This window comes from Pteropus alecto, unplaced genomic scaffold (assembly GCF_000325575.1).
Source record: "Pteropus alecto unplaced genomic scaffold, ASM32557v1 scaffold312, whole genome shotgun sequence".
NCBI lineage: Eukaryota > Metazoa > Chordata > Mammalia > Chiroptera > Pteropodidae > Pteropus > Pteropus alecto.
This window is the reverse complement of record NW_006433948.1, coordinates 2,675,040-2,694,550: the sequence shown is the minus strand read 5'-3', so window position 1 is coordinate 2,694,550 and position 19,511 is coordinate 2,675,040. Positions and strand designations below refer to the sequence as shown.

At 35.3% G+C, this 19,511-nt stretch overlaps 1 protein-coding gene and 1 pseudogene across 1 annotated transcript in view; both read left to right on the top strand.

Annotated features, from left to right (window-relative positions):
* Nucleotides 1-19,511, top strand: part of TEX11 (testis expressed 11) — a 136,971-nt gene that overhangs the window by 52,590 nt on the left and 64,870 nt on the right. The window contains exons 9-14 of the mRNA XM_025044431.1: nucleotides 2,390-2,444; nucleotides 5,490-5,582; nucleotides 9,496-9,577; nucleotides 11,914-11,992; nucleotides 16,912-17,063; nucleotides 19,232-19,317. Of these exons, the coding sequence (XP_024900199.1) occupies nucleotides 2,390-2,444; nucleotides 5,490-5,582; nucleotides 9,496-9,577; nucleotides 11,914-11,992; nucleotides 16,912-17,063; nucleotides 19,232-19,317 (547 nt within the window). The remainder of the gene's footprint in view (nucleotides 1-2,389; nucleotides 2,445-5,489; nucleotides 5,583-9,495; nucleotides 9,578-11,913; nucleotides 11,993-16,911; nucleotides 17,064-19,231; nucleotides 19,318-19,511) is intronic.
* On the top strand, nucleotides 6,024-6,142 carry LOC112477181 (annotated as a pseudogene).

The following is a 19,511-nucleotide window of genomic DNA, read 5'->3' as shown; positions in this document are numbered from 1 at the left end:
GGAGGATTTTTGCATCAATGTTCGTTAGAGAGATCGGCTTATAGTTTTCTCGTTTTGTAATGTCTCTGTCCCGTTTTGGAATCGAGGTAATGGTGGCCTCATGAAAGGAGGTAGGGATCCTTCCCTCTTTTTGAATGTTTTAGAATAGGTTGAGAATAGGTATTAATTGTTCCTTGAACGTTTGGTAAAATTGGCCTATGAGGCCATCTGGTCCAGGACATTTGTGTTTTGGGAGGTTCTCGATGAATGATTGTATTTTTTTCATGGTAATCGGTCCATTCAGATTTTCTGTTTCTTCTTGACTCAGTGTTGGGTGATTGTATGTTTCTAGGAATATGTCCATTTCTTCCAGATTGTCCAACTTGTTGGCGTATAATTACTCATAGTATTTTCTCATGATCTTTTGTATTTCTGTGGAGTCTGTGGTTATTTTTCTTAGTTCCATTCTGATTTTAATTATTTGAGGCCTCTCTTTTTTCCTTGATGAGTCTAGCTAAGGGTTTATCAATTTTATTTATCCTTTCAAAGAAGAAGCTCTTGGTTTTGTTAATCTTTTGTATTGTTTTTCTAGACTCTATTTCATTGATTTCTGCTCTGATCTTTATTATTTCCTTCCTTCTAGTCAATTTGGGCTTTGTTTGCTGTTCTTTTTCTAGTTTTTTAAAGTGTGAGTTTATCTTGTTTATTTGAACTTTTTCTTGTTTCTTCAGGTAGACCTGTATTGCTATGAATTTCCCTTTTAGGACTGCTTTTACTGTGTCCCATAGATTTTGAGTCATGTTTTTATTTTCATTTGTCTCTAGGTATCTTTTGATTTTTTTCCGTTATCTCATTGTTAATCCATTCGTTGTTTAGTAGCATGTTATTTAGCCTCCATGTGTTTGCATATTTTTCAGTTTTTTTCTTGTACTTGATTTCTGGTTTCTTACCATTGTGATTGGATAAAACAGTTGATATGATTTCAGTCTTCTTAAATATATCGATGGGGCCTTGTATTCTTAATCATTCACACTTGGGGCAGAGCCCTTCCTCTAAGAGTGACAGCTGGGTGGGGAAAGGAAGACCCAGTTCTTCCATTGTACCTGCCCAGAATAACACTTCCACACAGCACAGGCCTAGGGAAGATGAGAGAGACTGGCAGCCTGCCCCTCCCAAGGTGAAACCATAGCCTGGGAGTATATGAACTGGAGGCAGAGTGAATTCCCACCTTCTGCACAGCACTCATCTGGAGTAGTTCCCGTCACATGGAGCCGGTGTGCATAGCAGCAGGTGTGGGTAGGAGGTAAGAGCTCAAATGCCACACAAATTCACTGTTTTTACTGAGATTCAGTTGATTTTTTGGAATAAATATTTTTCCATTTGCTGTATACCCTTAGGATAGTTTACAGAGACTTTAAATGCTCATTTATTTTAATGATTTTTCCAGGAAAATAGCTTTTTCACTGGAGAAAGGATTCAAGAACTCCATATACCACTATTACAAAAGTCTCATCCTCATTGACTTTTTAAAAAACTAGATGTAGAAGGTTTAATGTACCAAAGGAGACCTCTGTGCGTTAGGGCTTACAATGACTAGGCCAGAATTACAGTATCCTTGATAGCAAGCTGAAAACTCAGTTTGCTAGTTCTGGGTCTTTTAGAGTTTTTAAATGAGAAATATTTCAGAGTAATGTTTTCAATTTAGTTCAGTTCACTGAGGTTTTATTGACAGTCCTCCCTTGGAACACCAATTTTATGGTGAGTGATCTTTGTTTTGCTTTTTAAGTATTAGGTTTTGAAATCCTGAGGCTCATATTAATATTTTATTTGTGGTTATCAGCATGTCCCATAGATATATGGTTTGGTAATTAAAGCAGAAAACTGAAAGTCAAATTTCTTTACTCCCCAGCCCCTCACTCTCATTTTCAGTACTAATCTAGGAAATATTAGAAATCATTTAACTGCTAAATTGGTTCTTTCAGCTACAAAATGGAACTAAAAGTGCTTCACAAGGGTGTCGTGAAGCTTAACAAATATTACTAAACATTTGTTTCTGTGAAAACTCCTGCATTTGCTTTATTTTTTAAAATACATTTATGTTTCTTAGACTTTAAAATGTGCCCATTAACAGCTTGTATATACTAGTTTAATGGAAAAGAGCAATAATATAATTATAGTGTTGATTTATTTGATATATATCCTGAGGAAATTGTGTTTTTTCTTTATGGTTAGAAAGTATTGCTTTATACAGTTGATTTTGATGTATTAATTGCCTAACAATCTGTTGTAAAAAAACGAAAAGTTGGAATAAAGTATAATTGTACCATGTCTTCTTAGTAATACATAATCTTAAAATAATATAACTTGAAATGGATATTTATACATACATATTTTCCCTTTTAAATTATAGTCAAAGCTATGATATTGGAAAGATGGAAAAGAGTTCTGTCGATCCAGAAATGCTGGTAAGTATCATGTTAAATATTGTACAAGTAGGTTCAGAATATATAGTTTATGTTATTGTCATGAAATTATAGTATCTATCCCCCCATTTGTGAGAAGATTGTCTATTGGGCATGTCATTTAATATCTCAGTGCATTAGTTACTATAAAATTGATATGCTAATAGGATCTATCCTACAGGTAGATTCTTGTATCCATGAGTTAATATATGTAACGTGCTTAAACATTGTTTAGCTATATTAGTTTTAGCTTTTAGTATTGCATATTGATAAATTCTAGGTTTTCCCCTAACCACCCAGATAGAACATGCTTGGTATGGGAGTTAATTTTAATATTTAGTCAAGAAAAATGCGATTATGTAAGCAAATCTGATTTGATACATGCCATAGCAAAATGAAATTTGTTTGAACATCCATTACTATATGTGTGTGTGTGTGTGTGTACGTGCGCGCGTTTGTATTTTTTTCAATGTGATGAATGGGAAATAAAAGAAAAGTATAAAACATGGCCTCTACCCTTAAAAAGCTTATGTTTAAAGTATGAAATTAATACAAGTGAATACAATAGAATATGACTCAACCTTGAGAAGGAAGGAAACTGACACATGCTACAATGTAGCTGAGTCTTGAGGACTTCATGATAAATGTGAAAAGATGGTCACAAAAAGACAAATACTGCATGATTCCACTTCGGTGAAGTACCTCGAGTAGTTAGATTCAGAGACAGAAAATAGAATGATGGCTGCAGGGGTTTGGAGGGAGGGGAGCATGAGAGCTCTTTTTCAGTGGTTACAGAATTTCAGTTTTACAAGATTAAAAGAGATCTATCTGGAAATGGTCGGTGGTGGTGGTGGTGGCATGACAATGTGAATGTACTTAACTCTCTTGAGCCATACACTTAAAAATGGTCAAGACAGTTGATTTTATGTTATGTGTATTTTATCACAATTGAAAATAATAAAAAAATGTGATAGTGCGACAGAAGGGGATATTATATAGAAATGAGAATAAACGATCCATAAGAATTGCAACAAATACGGATGTCGTGACATACAATGTGGACTAAATAAAGCAAGATATAAAGTGGGACATACTGCGTGATTCCGTGAATGTGTCAGGAGCAGGTAGAACTGAGGCACGATGCTGGAAAGTCAGGCGGTTGGTTGTGCTGGTTGGAATAGTGTGTGGACAGGGGCCTGAGGGGAGCCCGTCGTTGTCAGTGTTCAGTTTCTTGGTTTCCGTGTCATTAACATCCATGCGTTCGCTTTGTGCCACCATGGGGCTGTACTCTGCAGATTTGCACTTTTTTTGTATTTTATACTTCAATTAAAATTTCAAAAATCGATTTCAAAAAATGAGTACGAGTGAAACAATTTGGGAAAAATAAGCAATAAACTGTGTGGTTTACCGACCCGAAGTAAGTATGTAGACAAGGGCGCATGGAGCGGGGCCTGTCAGGATTGACAAGACTAGTTGGAGAAGCCTGTAGTAGGACGCTCCCGAAAAGCAGATGGGGACCGTGCCGTAAAAGGGAGGGTCTGCGTGAGATGTCTGGAGGAAGAAGTGAGCATGGAAGATAGGCTTTAATCCTGACCAAAATGTAATATTCGAAAAAAGAAATGTCATATTTAAATTGTGAAGTATAGAGAGGGAAGATTATGAAGTACTTTATGAAGTAGTTTTTCCTTTTTTTTGGTTTTAAGTATTTTATTAAAGTGTAGTTGGTGAAGTAGATTTTCTTTCATGCTAGCAGTACTTCATTGTGGTACAATTTATATATACTAAATCGCACAATCTTAATTGTACAGTCTGATGAATTTTAATATATCTATGCAGTCTTGTGACTACTACACAGATAAAGTTATGGAACTTTCTATCACTTTCAAAATTTCTCTTGGTCCAGTTAATAGCTGTTCATACCCCCAGAATAACACTACTATTCTGACTTCTATTGCTAGAAATTATTTTCAGCATTTCTAGAACTTTGCATAAATGGAATCATACAGTATGTACTGTTTTATGTCTGCCTTCTTTTGCTTAGCACAATAGTTTTGAGATTCATTCATTTTGTTACAGTTTTTTTTCTGATTATTTGACCCTTTTACTATGAAACAGTTGCAGTGTTTCTCAGAGATAGTATATGTTTACTCCATAAAAGTCCTCTGGGACAGTTTATAAGTTGAGAGTTATTCCACAATAATAATGATATTAAGTACATGATATACATCTGTCTTGATCCATCTTCATTTTTGAATTAAAAAACTCAGAAGACACCCCAAATGTCATTTCTCTAGTTTCGTAGAGCCTTAATGTGCTTAACATTTTTTTAATGTTAGATCATCACCTTTACCTGGTCCTCCTATATTTAGAGGCAGATTCTTCATTGAAATAGAGCTCCTTTTTTCAAAATGTGAATCTGTGGTTAAATACATACACTCTGAGTAGAGTTACTCTTACTCCCTTTATCACTGGAGACCTGGCTGGAGAAACTAGCTCAATTCAGCAATACGTTATTAATTTTAAAACTCAGCTGAGTTGGGAGAAATCTCTCTAGGAAAGTATATCTGTGCCTACTGAAATGGTGGTATGTATCCCCTGGTCCAATTGCTTGATTTCAACTAAAATATAAAGTATGAGAGAGGGATCGTGTCTTTCTATTTATCAGTTTTGATGGAGAGTTAATGCCACCTATACAGTAGGCAGTAAGATGGTTAAATTAAATATTGCTGTGCCTTAGCCTTAGTTCTCTTTATTTTTAAAGTGGCGATGATAAAATACTTTAATGCTAAAACATTGTTAAGAAAATAATTATATTGACACAATTATATTAAATTTAAATAAGCTATTACTGTAAAATCCTCAGACAGTATTTAGTGTGGGTAGCATAATGAAGAGAGATATCTCAAGACTATGTGGTTACTTAAGGAAATGCTATTTCATAGTGATGACTTATGTTTGAGAAGATGCCTGCCACCTTGTAAGTGCTGCTCAGCTATTGTATTGCAGTTTAACCCTCAGCTGTGTGCTTTTTCCTGTTTTTAATTACAGGCTAAAGTTCTGCGGTTACTAGCCACTACTTATTTGGATTGGAACGACGGAGACTATTACAAGGCTCTTAGTACTGTAGACCTAGCAAACAAGGTATGAGAGGTTTTTTTTTTACTTTTGAATATTAGCTTAATGAATTTTTTAAAGCATCGATTCACATTTTGAAATCTAGTTTAGACATTTGCTTCAGTATTCCTAGTTTTTTTGAAAAGAATGGATTGTAACAGTCTTTTCTGCAGCACAGAAAGGAAAAATTAAAATATACCTTATTGACAACAGAAAAACAATTATTTTGTATGAAACAGAAAGGCTTCTCTCTCCACTGTGAGTTTTTACGATAAAGGAGGAAATGAAGATAAAACAGACAAATAATGGAATTTAGTTTTACAAATTATTTTCTTTTTGTTCATGCTCATATATACATGGGGACATGCATACATACATATATGCATGAACACGCATACATACCTCTGCACTCCTGGACAAGGAACACTAATAGTCAGGCCGATGACCATTTAAAAAGAGATTCAGTCAGTCTACAGCCACGCTACCCTGAACAAGCCTGATCCCGTCTGATCTCAGAAGCTAAGTAGATTTGGGCCTGATTAGTACTTGGATGGGAGACCACGTAGGAAGACCAGGTGCTGTAGGCGTAAAAAACAAAAACGTAAGGGATCGTAAGCTGACAAGGTCCTTGCAATCTGTGAGATCAACCAAGGGTTGCCTTGCCTAAAAAAAAAAAAAAGAAAGAAAGAAAGAAAGAAGGAAACCGGTTAAAAAGAGATTCAATCAGGATCAATATGTTTTACTCAATAAGGCAATTAAATATACCAATACATTTTAGGTAGAATTTTTTCAACATGATTAGAAGCATGAAATTGAATAATAGTTCAATTAAACAGAAAGTATGATTTCCCAAACAGACCATTCGTTTACTTGAATTATATATTTCTGAAATTTATGCCATGTGGATGGTGTTCTTCAATGTTGAAAAACTTGTTTAACATAAAAGTTTTTAAAATATAAAAATTTTAATAGACATGAACATTTTAGAAAGTTGCAAGAATAAGAATGGTTCCAAGAACACCTGCATACACTTTGCCCAGAATTCACCTGTTGATTTTTAAAATATTGATGTTGCAACTTTGTTGGACTCATTATTTATTTAATTTTAAATTTTTAAAATTAAAAAATTTCATTTATAGTTGTCATACAACATTAGATTAGTTTTAGGTGTACAATGTAGTGAGTTATGAAGTGATCACCCCAGCAAGTCTCATAACCACGCTGAACTCGTTTCTTAGCCTCAATAAGATTTTTATCAGATTCCTTAGGATTTTCAACATACAAAATCATTTCATCTGCAAATAGACATAGGTTTACTTCTTCCTTCCAATCTGGATGCCTTTTATCTCTTGTTCTTTCCTAATTGCCCTGGCGAGAACATGGCAAGAACGGACATCCTTGTCTTGTTCCAGATCATAGGGGGAAAACTTGTAGTATTTCACCATTAAAGTATGGCGTTAGTTATAAGTTTTCTGTAGATGCACTTTATTAGGTCGAGGAAGTTCCCCTCCTATTCCTAGTTTTTTGAATGTTGATAAAACTACTTTGGATAACAGTTTGACATTACTTGATAAATTTGAACCACCCAGCAACTTTACTCCTAGTTACATACTTTGGAGAAAAATTCTAGCATTTATGTACTAGAAGTGTACAGAAAGCTGATGCCAGGATTGTTCATAATAGTAGTTGGGTTGAAAGCGACTCAAATGTCCCAAGTAGAACAGGTAGATAAATTGTGATGTCATAGAATGGAACACTGTACAGGAGTCATTCTCACACTTCAGCATGCTCAAATGTTAACGAGAACGTCTGTCAAAACGCAGTTTTCTTATTACCTTACTAAACAGCTGCTGGAATTTATGTTGAAATGGAAACTTTTCATAATGCAAACCAATAATGATTTTACGCTTTTTCCTAAAACAACACACACATGCACGCACACACACAATTTATTTCCTGGGCCCTGCCCCCAGAGTTTCTGATCAGTAGGTTTGGGATGGGGCCTACATTTCTCATGGGTTTCTAAGTGATGCTGAAGCAGAGAATACTCTTAGAGGACCACACTACACAGTAATGGAAACAAATAAAGTAATTTTGTACATTGACATGAATGAATCTTAAAATTGTGGTACTGACCGAAAGAAGCAAGTCACAGAAGAATTTATGTACATATGATTCTGTTTGAATGAAGTTCAAATGTAAGCAAACCAAACAGTATATAGAGTATCTGTAAGGAAGAGCAAGGGAATTACTGCACAAAATTCAAGGTGTTGTTTACCTCTGTGGGGAAGTGAGGAGGATCCACATGGGCAAGAGTACACCAAGGCCTCTAATATTCTGGTAGTGTTCTGCTTCTTAACTGACGTGGGGAGAATGTGATGTTTGTCTTATCATTATTCTGTAAACTAGACACGTAAGTTTTATATACTCGTGTGTGTGTATGATATACTTCACAGTAAAAAAAAAAATGGAAAAGTTATCTTTAGAGCTGGTAGGAAACCCGGACAGTGTAATGATAGGCGGGCCAAGGATAGAAAGAGCTTCAAAGAAGGCAGCATATTATAGTGGAAAGATTATTGCCTTTAGAGTCAGAGAGATTCTAATTCAAATTTCAGCTCTGACACTTACTGACCGTGTGAGCATGGGTAAGTTACTCCATCTGGGCCTGGGTTCCTCATCTGCAAAACAATATGCATGGTGCTTGCCTTCAAAATTTGTTATACCTGGATCCTGTTTTCCAGTAGCTGGTAAAAAAAAGAAAGAGTGAGAACAGTAGGGAGAAAAATTAACAGATGAGACAAGGAGATTGATGGTAGGGAGAAAGCCAATGGATTTAACAGATACTTAGTTGTGAATTCTGAAAGTGTAGTTTCAAGAGACAGTAAGGACGGATGCTACAGTGCAAACGTTTATGGAGAGGAATAGGTGGATGATGATACAATGAAAGCCAAGTATCGTCCATTTTCTGGAGTTGTTTGGTAATGAAATCAAAGAGAAAAACAGAATGCTAACTTATCTGAGACTAGACTCAAGTTCAGCAGCTCCTGCCAAACCTGCAAGACCTGCACATCCCTGAAAGATGAGCGGGAATTGAACCTAAGACATATTTCAACATGGCCATCGGGAAAAGTAGTAATGCAAGAAATTACAATTATAATTTGCAACCTCAGTTTATTTTTTTTTTGTATTAATATCATCTATATTTGCAAAACCTTTTAATACTAGTGCTGACTTTCCCCAACTTTCTATTCTTAAGGCATCTCACACATGAATAGCTATAACCATTTTTTAGAGTTTGGGTCTAATGAGAACAATGTTCATGTAGAGGCTAAATGACTTTGTAGAGAGAAAATTTCTGTTCCGAGGGCCCACACTGCATGTTTAATCTCAGCCAGCTGTTTAAAGATGTACCCTGTCAGGCAAAAGTGGAACCCGGCAAGAGATCACAGATGGCTTCAGGCCAGCTTACAAGGACTTGCAAAAACCATTCTGAGTACATTGTTATGAATATTGATTGTGACAGGCGGATCCTGTAGAAAAGTCAATATGTTTTCTGTTTCATTCAACTATTGTTTGCAAAATACCTTGGCTGTTACCAAAATCTCAAAAGAGAAGATTCTAATTGATGTTTGAGGTTTTGTTTACTGAGACAAGATATGGCCTTACATTCACACAGTTTAGGTATTGACTTTGCCATTAAATGCTTGCCACGGGGTGGAAATGTTTGCATGTTCTTTTCTTTGTATTTCATTTAGATTGAATAAAATATCAGAAAATATCCTCAGGGATAGACCAGATGTTATGATGTGATCTTTTATAATTTTGATTTGCTTTGATCATGAGTCATCCTGCTGTGGTTGAGTAAAACTGGCGATTACTGGAGAATTCTCTTTGACAGTCCACAGTTCTAATATAATTGTGATTTATTTGTTTAAAATAGGAACATTTACACCCGGCTGGGCTTCACTTAAAGATGAAAATCCTCTTGGCGAGCGAAACAGTTAATGAAGAACTCTTTGGAGGTATCTCTGTGTGCGAAGAACACACAATTTTGAAATATCACCACCAATTTGTTGCACATAAGGTCTTTTGTAGTATAATTTGAGGATGATAGAGAATGAAATTGATCACATAGGAAAGGAAGAAGGTGGTTTGTCAGGAAGAAAAAGAAAGAGAGAATAGTAGCTAATTTAATCGGTAGTAAAAAAGAGCTGAATAAAAGCTATCAATTTTCTTGTAGTCTGAGAATTGCAGCTGTCCAACCCTTCTGAAGTTGTCCGTTACTATGAAGAAAGATTACCTGTTGATGGAAAAAGCCTTGTAACGCTGGGCTTTTTATATTACTTGTATAAACATTGCTATTTTTTCAAAATTCTCAAGGGACTAGAATATACAGCTCACAAAGTAAAACATCCTGCTGTACAGCTGTGGGTCATTTGGCAGGTTACTTAACTTCTCTGTGCTTCAGTTTCTTCACCTTCAAAAGAGATAGAATAGTGTCTCCCTCACTGTGTTCTGAGGACTCGTCGAGAAAATGTGTGTAAAGCGCTTACCACCATCCCTGGTGCACGGTGTGCAATAATATTATCATAGTTACTACTATCCCTGTTGTTACTGCTGTATAGATGTATTAAATGAGGCAGAAAACCTCTGCGTGCTGGCCTCTTAGCAGTATTTCAGTTATGTTTAGTCATAAAAATAACTTACTCTAAATTCTTTTAATCTATACATGCTTTATGTTTTTTACTGTATAAAAATATAGTTGTATTATAGAGCTGCATTTTTAGGGTATAAAATTATATGTTAGTATAATAACTGATCATCCAATAAATAACAATTTGTAATGAGGACAATAACCAAATTTGAAAGCAGCTCTACATTTATGCTAATTTCATGCTGCTGAAACGTTCTGTAACCTCTAGAATCTTAAGCAATTGCTAAGAGACCTCAGAAGCTGCAATGTAGAAGATTCTGTGTCTCTAGGTAACAGTATCATCTCAGTATATGCAGATGGAATGATGCTAGTCACTGGGAAGACAGCTGCACCTTTCTTTCGCTAGGGGAATAATGAGACTAAACGATTAAAGGAACAAGCTTCCTCAAACTAATCCAATGTGTGAAGACTAGAGAGGTTGTTGGAGTTACCGAGTTGGAAGTGGATTAATTTTGGACTAGATTTCCCCATTACAGGTTTTATCAAAATGTAGATCAAAAGCACAGTTTAAAGTGAAATTGTTCTTTATTCCAGATTGCTTTTACTTAACTCAGTCTAGATACTCTTAATCTTCAGAGTAATGAAGTTGCAGTGTCAGATTACGAATTAGGAAACCTCTCTGAATCTAAATTTTCTAAAGTTTAGAGTAATAAAATTATCTTTTACTTTGTTGTATTGAGAGAACATATGAAACTCGTATTTATTATCTTTTTATTTTTTTGCTAGCTAAAGTACTTTATTCTTAGAATGGTCAACCTAACTGCTGGCATTAAAATTTCACTGGTATTTTTGTTGTAGAAAAAGTAGAAATTAAATGAATATACAAGTTTTTTTTTTTTTAATTATGAAAGGGTAGTACATGCCTATTAAGGAAATTTTTGGTAAATACTAAACATATCCACAGTCCATCTTCTGCGATCTGAGCTCCTGACAGCAGGGATTTTGTGTTTCATCCACTGCTGGGTTCCCAGCACCAAGCACAGTTCTGGCCCTACAGTGCACCCCCAGAGTAAATGTCTTTTTTATTGTGATTATAGTCAACACTGCTTTTAATATCTTTGTTTGTGAACATTTTCCCATGTTTATTTCAGATAACTTTTCAGAAGTATCATTTCTGAAGCAAAGATAATAATAATAATAATAATAATAGCAGCTGTCATTTATTGAGTGCTTATTAAGTACTAGGAGCTTTGCTATTTAATTTACATGCATTATCTTATGTAACCCTCTCAGTAACCCAAAGAGATTGGTCATGTAGTCCTCATTTTACAGATGAGAGAACTAAGGTACAGAAAATGTAAGTAACCTGCCTATGGCCATACAGGTAGCAAGCGGTTTCAAATATAGGTCTGTCTGACTTCACACCTCAAGCTTTTAGCCACTGTGTTCTTCTCATGTAGTATAACCAAATTGCTTTTCAAAAGGATCCTACTTGTTTACTTTGCCATTCATTTAAGAGTGCCTGTTTCACTGCACTCTTTCTAGCATTGGATATTATTCATAAAGAGATTTCGATAAATTGTTTGGCAAGACATGGTATATGGCAAACGTTTAGGAAGATTTTGAATGGAGAAAAATTACTGAAAATAGCTACACTTCCTCACAAATGAAACTGATATGATTATTCCATTTTTTCTTTGTTAGCTGGCATGGAAATACTACATCTCAACATGTCTTTAGACTTCTGTCTGCACATCGCCAAACAGCTGATTGATCACGGAAGGTACAGAAGAATTAATTTTCTTTTCTCTAAAGACTAACGTTTTTCTAAGGTTTCCACGAGCATATATTGAATATATATCTGTGTCTATGTATCATGTATCTCCATCTGTATTCACAGAGCACAGTGTTTGCCATTGTGCTGATCAAATTAGATGATGAAACAGCTTGCCTAATGATTTAAATGATCGATTGTCAAGTTAATTTGAAAATTTTTGTTAAATTAAAAAAAATAAAATGAAAAAGGAATAAGATAGTGTGGCTTTATGAAACAGGAGTAAGACTAAGTTACCTTCAGGCCAGCGTCTGGTGGAACAGGAAGGCGTAAGCAAGTACAGTTCTGCAAGTGATATGCCTCTCTGTCACTATCTTCATGGGTCATCCATGTCAAGGGGACCTTAAGGTACTTGCAGACCTTTTAGTGGTTCTCAGACGTCAGTGTGCCTCAGAGTGACTGGGGACCAAGCCCTTGAAAAGATCCTCGACTTCGTCAACCAGCAGGGAAATACAAATCAAAACTCCAATGAGAAACCACTTTGCACCCACTAGGATGACTGTAATAAAAAAGACAGACAGATAATAAAATAATGGCAAGGATGGGGAATAATTGGAACCCTCATACACTGCTGACGAGAATGTAAAATGGTGCAGCCAGTACGGAAATGGTCTGTTAGTTCCTCAGTAAGTGAAATAGAGTTATGTACCATGTGACCCAGCAATTTCACTCCCAAGTTATTAAACAAGAAACATATACAAACACTTATATAGGAATCTCATAGCAGCATTATTTTGAATACTCAAATGTGGAATCAACCAAAATGTCTGTCAACTGATAAATAGATAAACAAAGTGTGGTATTGTTACCCATACCGTAGAATATTATTTGGCAGTGAAAAGAAACAGTACTGATACATGCCACAACGTGGATGAATCCTAAAAACATTATGCTAAGTGAAAGAAGCCAGCTACGACAGCCATGTACTGTCTCATTCTAGTTCTATGATAATTTTAGAATAGGCATATTTACGGAGGTACAAAGTAGGTTCGTGGTTGCCCAGGGCTGTGGGAGTTGGGGGAAATGGGGAGTGATGGCTAATGGGTATTTTGTTTCTTTTTGGTGCAGCGAAATGCTCTAAAATCGCCGGGGTGGTGGTTGCACACTCTGTGGATGTGCTAAACTTAGCCTTTGAATCAGGTACTCTAAATAGATGAATTGTATAGGGTGTGAATTATACGTCGGTAAAGCTGTGAAAAATATGATCACTAGGGGACTTCATAAAAATGTAGAGGCCGACCCTACCTTACTCGAACAAGCCCAGGCCTCTGTGTTCTTTGTTCGTTCTCTGGCAGTTCTGAGAACCACTGTTTTAGACCAGAGATCAGTAAACATTTTCCATAAAGGGCTAGGTAGTAAATACTGTATTTCAGGCTTTGCAGGCCACAAAGTCTCTGTCACACCTACTCAATCTGCTGTTGTAGTAGAAGGCAGCCAGAGGCACCGTCTAAATGACCAAGAATGGCTGGCTTCCAGTACAACTGTATTTACAAAAGCAGATGGCTAGTTGGATTTGGCCTGTGGGCTGTGGCTTGCCAACCATTGTTTGTAGACCTGTCTCCTACCTGACACACGACTTCCGGGATGGAAAGTCATTCAGCTTCCTCTGGAATGCCTGTGGAAAGGGGGATCGTCGTTATTGTGTTTTTACAAAGCTGGAACGCAAAACTCTTTCTCATATAGATTTGATATATATATTCTAGTAATTTCTAAGGCTGCTAGTTCTGCCATATGGTAACATCTAAATCTTTCACTTGACAGTTCTTCCCCAGTTCATTCTAACAGTGTTCCTAATAAGCTCACTTCCAGGATGTCACTTCCAGTTTTTATAAATATGGTAACTAGAAATGAACACAGTTCTCCAGATCTAACTAACAGTACATGCCTTTCATGTTCTAAATATTCTAAACCCGTGCTATCCAATATGGTAGCAACTAGTCACACGTAGCTGTTTAAATGTAAATTAATTAATTAAAATTAAACAAAATGAAAAATTTAGTCCCTGAGTCTCACTAGATCTGTCATGGCGCAGCAGCCACGACAGGCTGAGGCCCACCTCATCGGACGGCACGGACGGCACGGACAGAGGACATGTCCATCAGCACAGGGGGATCTGCGGGGCTGCACTGTCTTGGACTCTGCTGCTTTTAATCCAGCCAGTGTTTACATTAGCTCTTTTCTGGCAACCACGCCTCATGGCTAATTTATTGGGCTTATAAAACTAGATCTTGACAGTATCAGTTGCCCTCGATCCCGGAATTCCACATGTTGTACTTTCACAGTTCAATCAAGTACCCAAGAGCTGTACTAAAAGGAAAAACCTCAGTTCTTCCCTCCTGTTGCAGGGAAAAACCTAGCTCTTTGCTACTGTATTTTTCTCCCATGCGTTTCTTCCCAGCGAGTCTCCTTCACTACCTGCACAAAACATTTTACTTCCGGTCATCGAATGTGTGGAGGTTTTCTGCACACCAAGCAATTCTCTGTGACACCAGGTGGGTATCCTATAATTTGACTCAATGCTGACTCTATCTACCTGGACATAACATCACCTCCCACAGATTAAGAGGACTCAATCCCACAAGACTCCTCCTCACTCACACTTTAGGATTTTTATTTAAAAATATTTAAAATTTTTTCAATTACAGTTGACATTCAGTATTATTTTATGTTAGTTTCAGGTATACAGCATAGTGGTGAGACATTTACATAACTTATGAAGTGGTCCTCCTGATTATTTTAATCCACCCCCAACCTGGCACTACAGTTATTACAATATTATTGACTGTACCCCCTTTGCTGTACTTCACATCCCCGTGACTCTTTCCTAACTGCCAGTTTGTATTTCTTAATCCCTTCCTCTTTTTCACCCAGTCCCCTTCCCATCTGGCAATTATCAGTTTGTTCTCTGTTATCTACGAGTCTGTTTCTGTTTCGTTTGTTGTTTTGTTTTACAGATGACACATATAAGTGAGGTCATATGATATTTGTCTTTCTCTGTATGACTTATTTCACTTAGCATAATATCTAGGTCCATCCATGTTGTAAATGGTAAGATTTCATTTTTTTAGGGCTGAATTCTTTATCCAGTCGTCTGTTGATGGACACTTCGTTTGCTTCCATATCCTGGCTATTATAAATAATGCTGAGGTGAACATAGGAATGCATGTGAAATTAGTGTTTTGATTTTCTCTGGATAAATACCCAGAACTAGAAATGTTAGGTCATGAGGTAGTTCTGTTTTTAATTTTTTGAGGAACCTCTAAACTGTTTTCCACAGTGGCTATACCAGTTTGCAGTCCCACCAACAGTGCATGAGGGTTCCCTTTTCTCTACATCCTCGCCAACGCCTGTTGTTTGTTGATTTATTGACAGTAGTCATTCTGAGAAATATGACATGGTATCTCATTCTGGTTTTGATTTGCATTTCCCTAATGATTACTGATATTGAGTATCTTTTCATGAGATAGTTGCCATTTATATATTTTCTTTGGAGAAATGTCTATTTAAGTCCTTTGCCGATTTTTAAATCAGGGTGTTTAGGTTTTTGTTGAGTTTTAGAACTTCTTTATATAATCTGGATATTAAATACATGTTTTGCAAATACTTTCTTGCAGTCCATAGATTGCCTTTCACTTTGTTGATCGTGTCCTTTGATACACAGAAATTTAAAATTAATTTATATAGTTCGCTATATCTGTTTTTATTTTTGTTACCTGTGGTTTTGGTGTCATATCCAAGAAGTCATTGCCAAATCCAGTTTCATTTTTTTGCGTGTGATATCCAGTTGTCCCGGCACCATTTGTTGAAAAGACTGTTCTTTCCTGCCATTGAATGGTCTTGGCACCCTTGGTGAAAATCATTTGACTATATGCAGGAATTGATTTCTGGACTCCATGTTCTGTTTCATTGGTATATATGTCTGTCTTTATGCCAGCACCACACTGTTTTGTTTACTTTCGTAGTATATTTTGAAATCAGGAAGTGTGATTTTTCTAGCTTTGTTCTTCTGTTTAAGGATTGTTTTGGCTCTTAGGATCTCCTGAAATTCCATATGAATTTTGGGATGGAGTTTTCTATTTCTGTAAAAAATGTCATTGGGATTTTCATAAGGATTGCATAAAATCTGTAGATTTCTTTGAGAGTATTGACATCTTAACAATATTAAGTTTTCCAATCCACAAACTGTTGACATTTTAAAATAATCAAAATATACTGGTGTATTATTTGTGTAATCAAACATAAATAAATTTTTAAAAGCAGTTGTTGGCAGAGGGAATGGGTAAATCGCTTTTTTTCTTTCAGTTTTATTAAGATATAAATGATATTCAGCATTGTATAAGTTTAAAGGTGTACAGCATAATGACTTGAGAAAAGGGGTCAAAGGGTATAAACTTCCAGTTATAAGGTAACTGGATACTGGAGATGTCACGTACGACATGGTGACTGTGGTTAACACTGCTGTGTAATGTATTTGAAAGTTGCTAAGAGAGTAGATTCTAGAAATTCTCCTTGTAAGTGACTGGTAAATTTCTAGTGTCAGTTCATGTATCTTCACTGAATCTCATGATCCAATTTTTATAAATTGGCATCATTTCTGGAGAAAGAGCATAAATAAGGTATTAGAGAGATGATTATCTTACTATAGATAGATGTTCATGAAAAGAAAATACTTGTGACTTAATAACTTAGACAATTTGAATTAAATGATTTATTTGGACAAATAGGCTGATTTAGATATTTAATGATAATAACCTAAGCTCAGATATAGTTTTATCTTGCCTGTTTTGCTCATACTCAAACTTTAGTCCCATTAATCAAAAAAACATTTATTGTATTCACACCACTTACAACTGTTTCTCTCTGAACAGAGACTCTGTTGGGTTTACTTTCATGGAGCTTATCTGTGAACATTTCAAGTCATCAGAAAATATTGGAAAAGCTTTAGTGTTCCAGGCTGACATACTTTTACAAAGGAAAGAAGAGCTACTTGCCAAGGAGAAGATTGAAGAAATCATGATAGGTCAGTAGGATTTCTGCAGATATTTTAGAAAGATAGTAATATGCATGTAATTTAAAGATAGATATCAGAACAGTAGCAAAATCCTCAGGTCAAAAGATTTTTCCTTTTTCTCACTTCCTTGGTTTCCACCTAATAACCTTTAACTATAACACCTCGCCTATCCAGATTCCACTTGTTTGGAAAGCTAAAATGAGAAACTAAGCAAAAACAACAAAATCAATCATTAAAAACAGACAAACTTTTGAGTTTTAAAACCCATGTATAAAAGAAAATTGTGTTTAGAAGCCTAATTTTGTATTTCCAGTTAGATCTCAAATTAGCTGTGTGCCTTTAGGCAAGTCGATAATACCTCTAGATCTTGTTTTTTTCCAACTATGAAATGAAGGTTATGAACTACAATCCTGGTTTTTAACTTCTTTTTAGCAGTAGCATTTTTGTTTGATACAATCTCATATGAGCCCTGCCCAAATAAAATACAATGGAACTGCTTTGGTTAAAGCACAGTTGTAGAGCCAAATCTTAGCATTCCCCTAACCCCCACTTCTCCGTAGAATCATGTATTGTGAAGAGCACAGTTAGTAGGGTCCCTTTCATAGAAAATTCTTGCCCCAATCTATTCTTCTAAGTCTACATATATGTAGAGATATAATTGGAATGATAGTCACTAAATTTTAACACTATCATTTATTCTGATGGTGGCACTTTAGGTGATCTGTTGCTTTCTTTATATTTTACCAGATTGCTTGAATTTTTATAAGTATGTATCATGTTTTTATAAGAACAAAGTTATTGATTTTTTGAAAAAAGTATTTTGACTAGGTAGTCTCTAAGAATCTTTGAACTCTAGATTCTATGAACCATATTTCATTGAGGACACTCTCTCTCCAGACCCTCACTAAGAATCCAGTTTTTTTAGATCTAATTATAATAAGTTTCGTCATCTGGTTTTCCAACCCTTAGCATTTTAATGGTAGAATATTTTGAAGAGTGAATAGGCCTACATGGAAATAATATATAGCTAAACTGACTACGAGGCAAGAAAAAACTACAAATTTTATAAAAGTTCTAAAGATTTAAAAAATAGTATTTTAAATAACATGTACTATATAATAATTCCCAAAGGCATCACTGTGATATATTAATAATACAATAAAATGCAATAGCTGTTAGTGTTGTTGACCATGAATGATCAAGCAAAGGTTAAATTGTTCTTCAGAAAACTAGAAAGTATGTTCATAAAAACATAATTCATAAAACAATTTTTAGAAAAATTAAGAAATTAATGAAATGACTTAGACTTTTTAAAATAAACGTTTTATGTTTAATGAAAGTAAACTGTCAGCCAACTAGAAAACTTGATTATCCAGAATAACTAATTTTCCTGATTACAGTTAGCCAAAGTTTTATTGTGGTATCTGATTATATACTTATACTCTCAAAGTATTATAATATTTTAAGATATATTAAGACTTAATATATATTAATATTATAATATTTTTAGATATATTTAAAAGCTTTTTCCTCACATGTGTGGGTATTTTTAACTAAGTCATGGAATGAACTACATCTGCTGTCTGGGCTTGGGGGTCAGAGACTGTCAGTGTTCTAATCAAGATTTTTGTGGCAATTGATAGTGCCAAAGGGGTGAAAGAGAAGTGTTTATAGAATTCTATTGTTTTAAACTTTACCTTACTGTGTGCTAATATATTTGAACCTAGTAAATGTCTAGACCAGCAACAGTCAGATACGTGTTAAAATTTAAAATAATAGTTTATGTGTAAACATGGTTTTAAAGTATTTCACAAAGGCTTTAAGGTATAATTGCCCTTTCCTGTGAATGTGGTCTGATCTAGTTGTCTTTTCATTCACAATAACAAGGCACCAGATGATGATCAAATTTGGAACATGGAAAATATGTTAAAGAGAGACTAGGCTGGAAAACTATCACAGATGAATGGGCAAATTACTGTGATTCTACCAATCTCTGATTATATTATATATTCAGTTTTACTAGTAAACTTAAAATTGATGTTGAAAACCTGTCTGAATGTGATTGTGTTTATAGACATTACTTAAAGATTATAGGTTCTGACTATAGTTAGCTCTTTTTATTTAATGTAATAGATCTTGATTTCTGTTTTAAGATTGTGAGGTTTTTTTTTTTTCAGGTCACCAAACAGGAAGAAAACTGACAACAGAATCAATAGGCTATTTACATGACATTCTGTGGGAAAAAGCTGCCAGAAATTTTGAGGTTTGGAAATAATCTTTTTGTTTTTTTCATCTTTTATATTCTTTTTTCAACCCAACAAATAAAACAGTAGAATGTACAACACCAACTGTGAACCCTAATGTAACTATGGATTTAGGGTGATTATGATGTGTCAGCATAAGTTCACCAGTTATAACAAATGTATTGCTCTGGTGGAGGATTTTGACGGGTGAGGG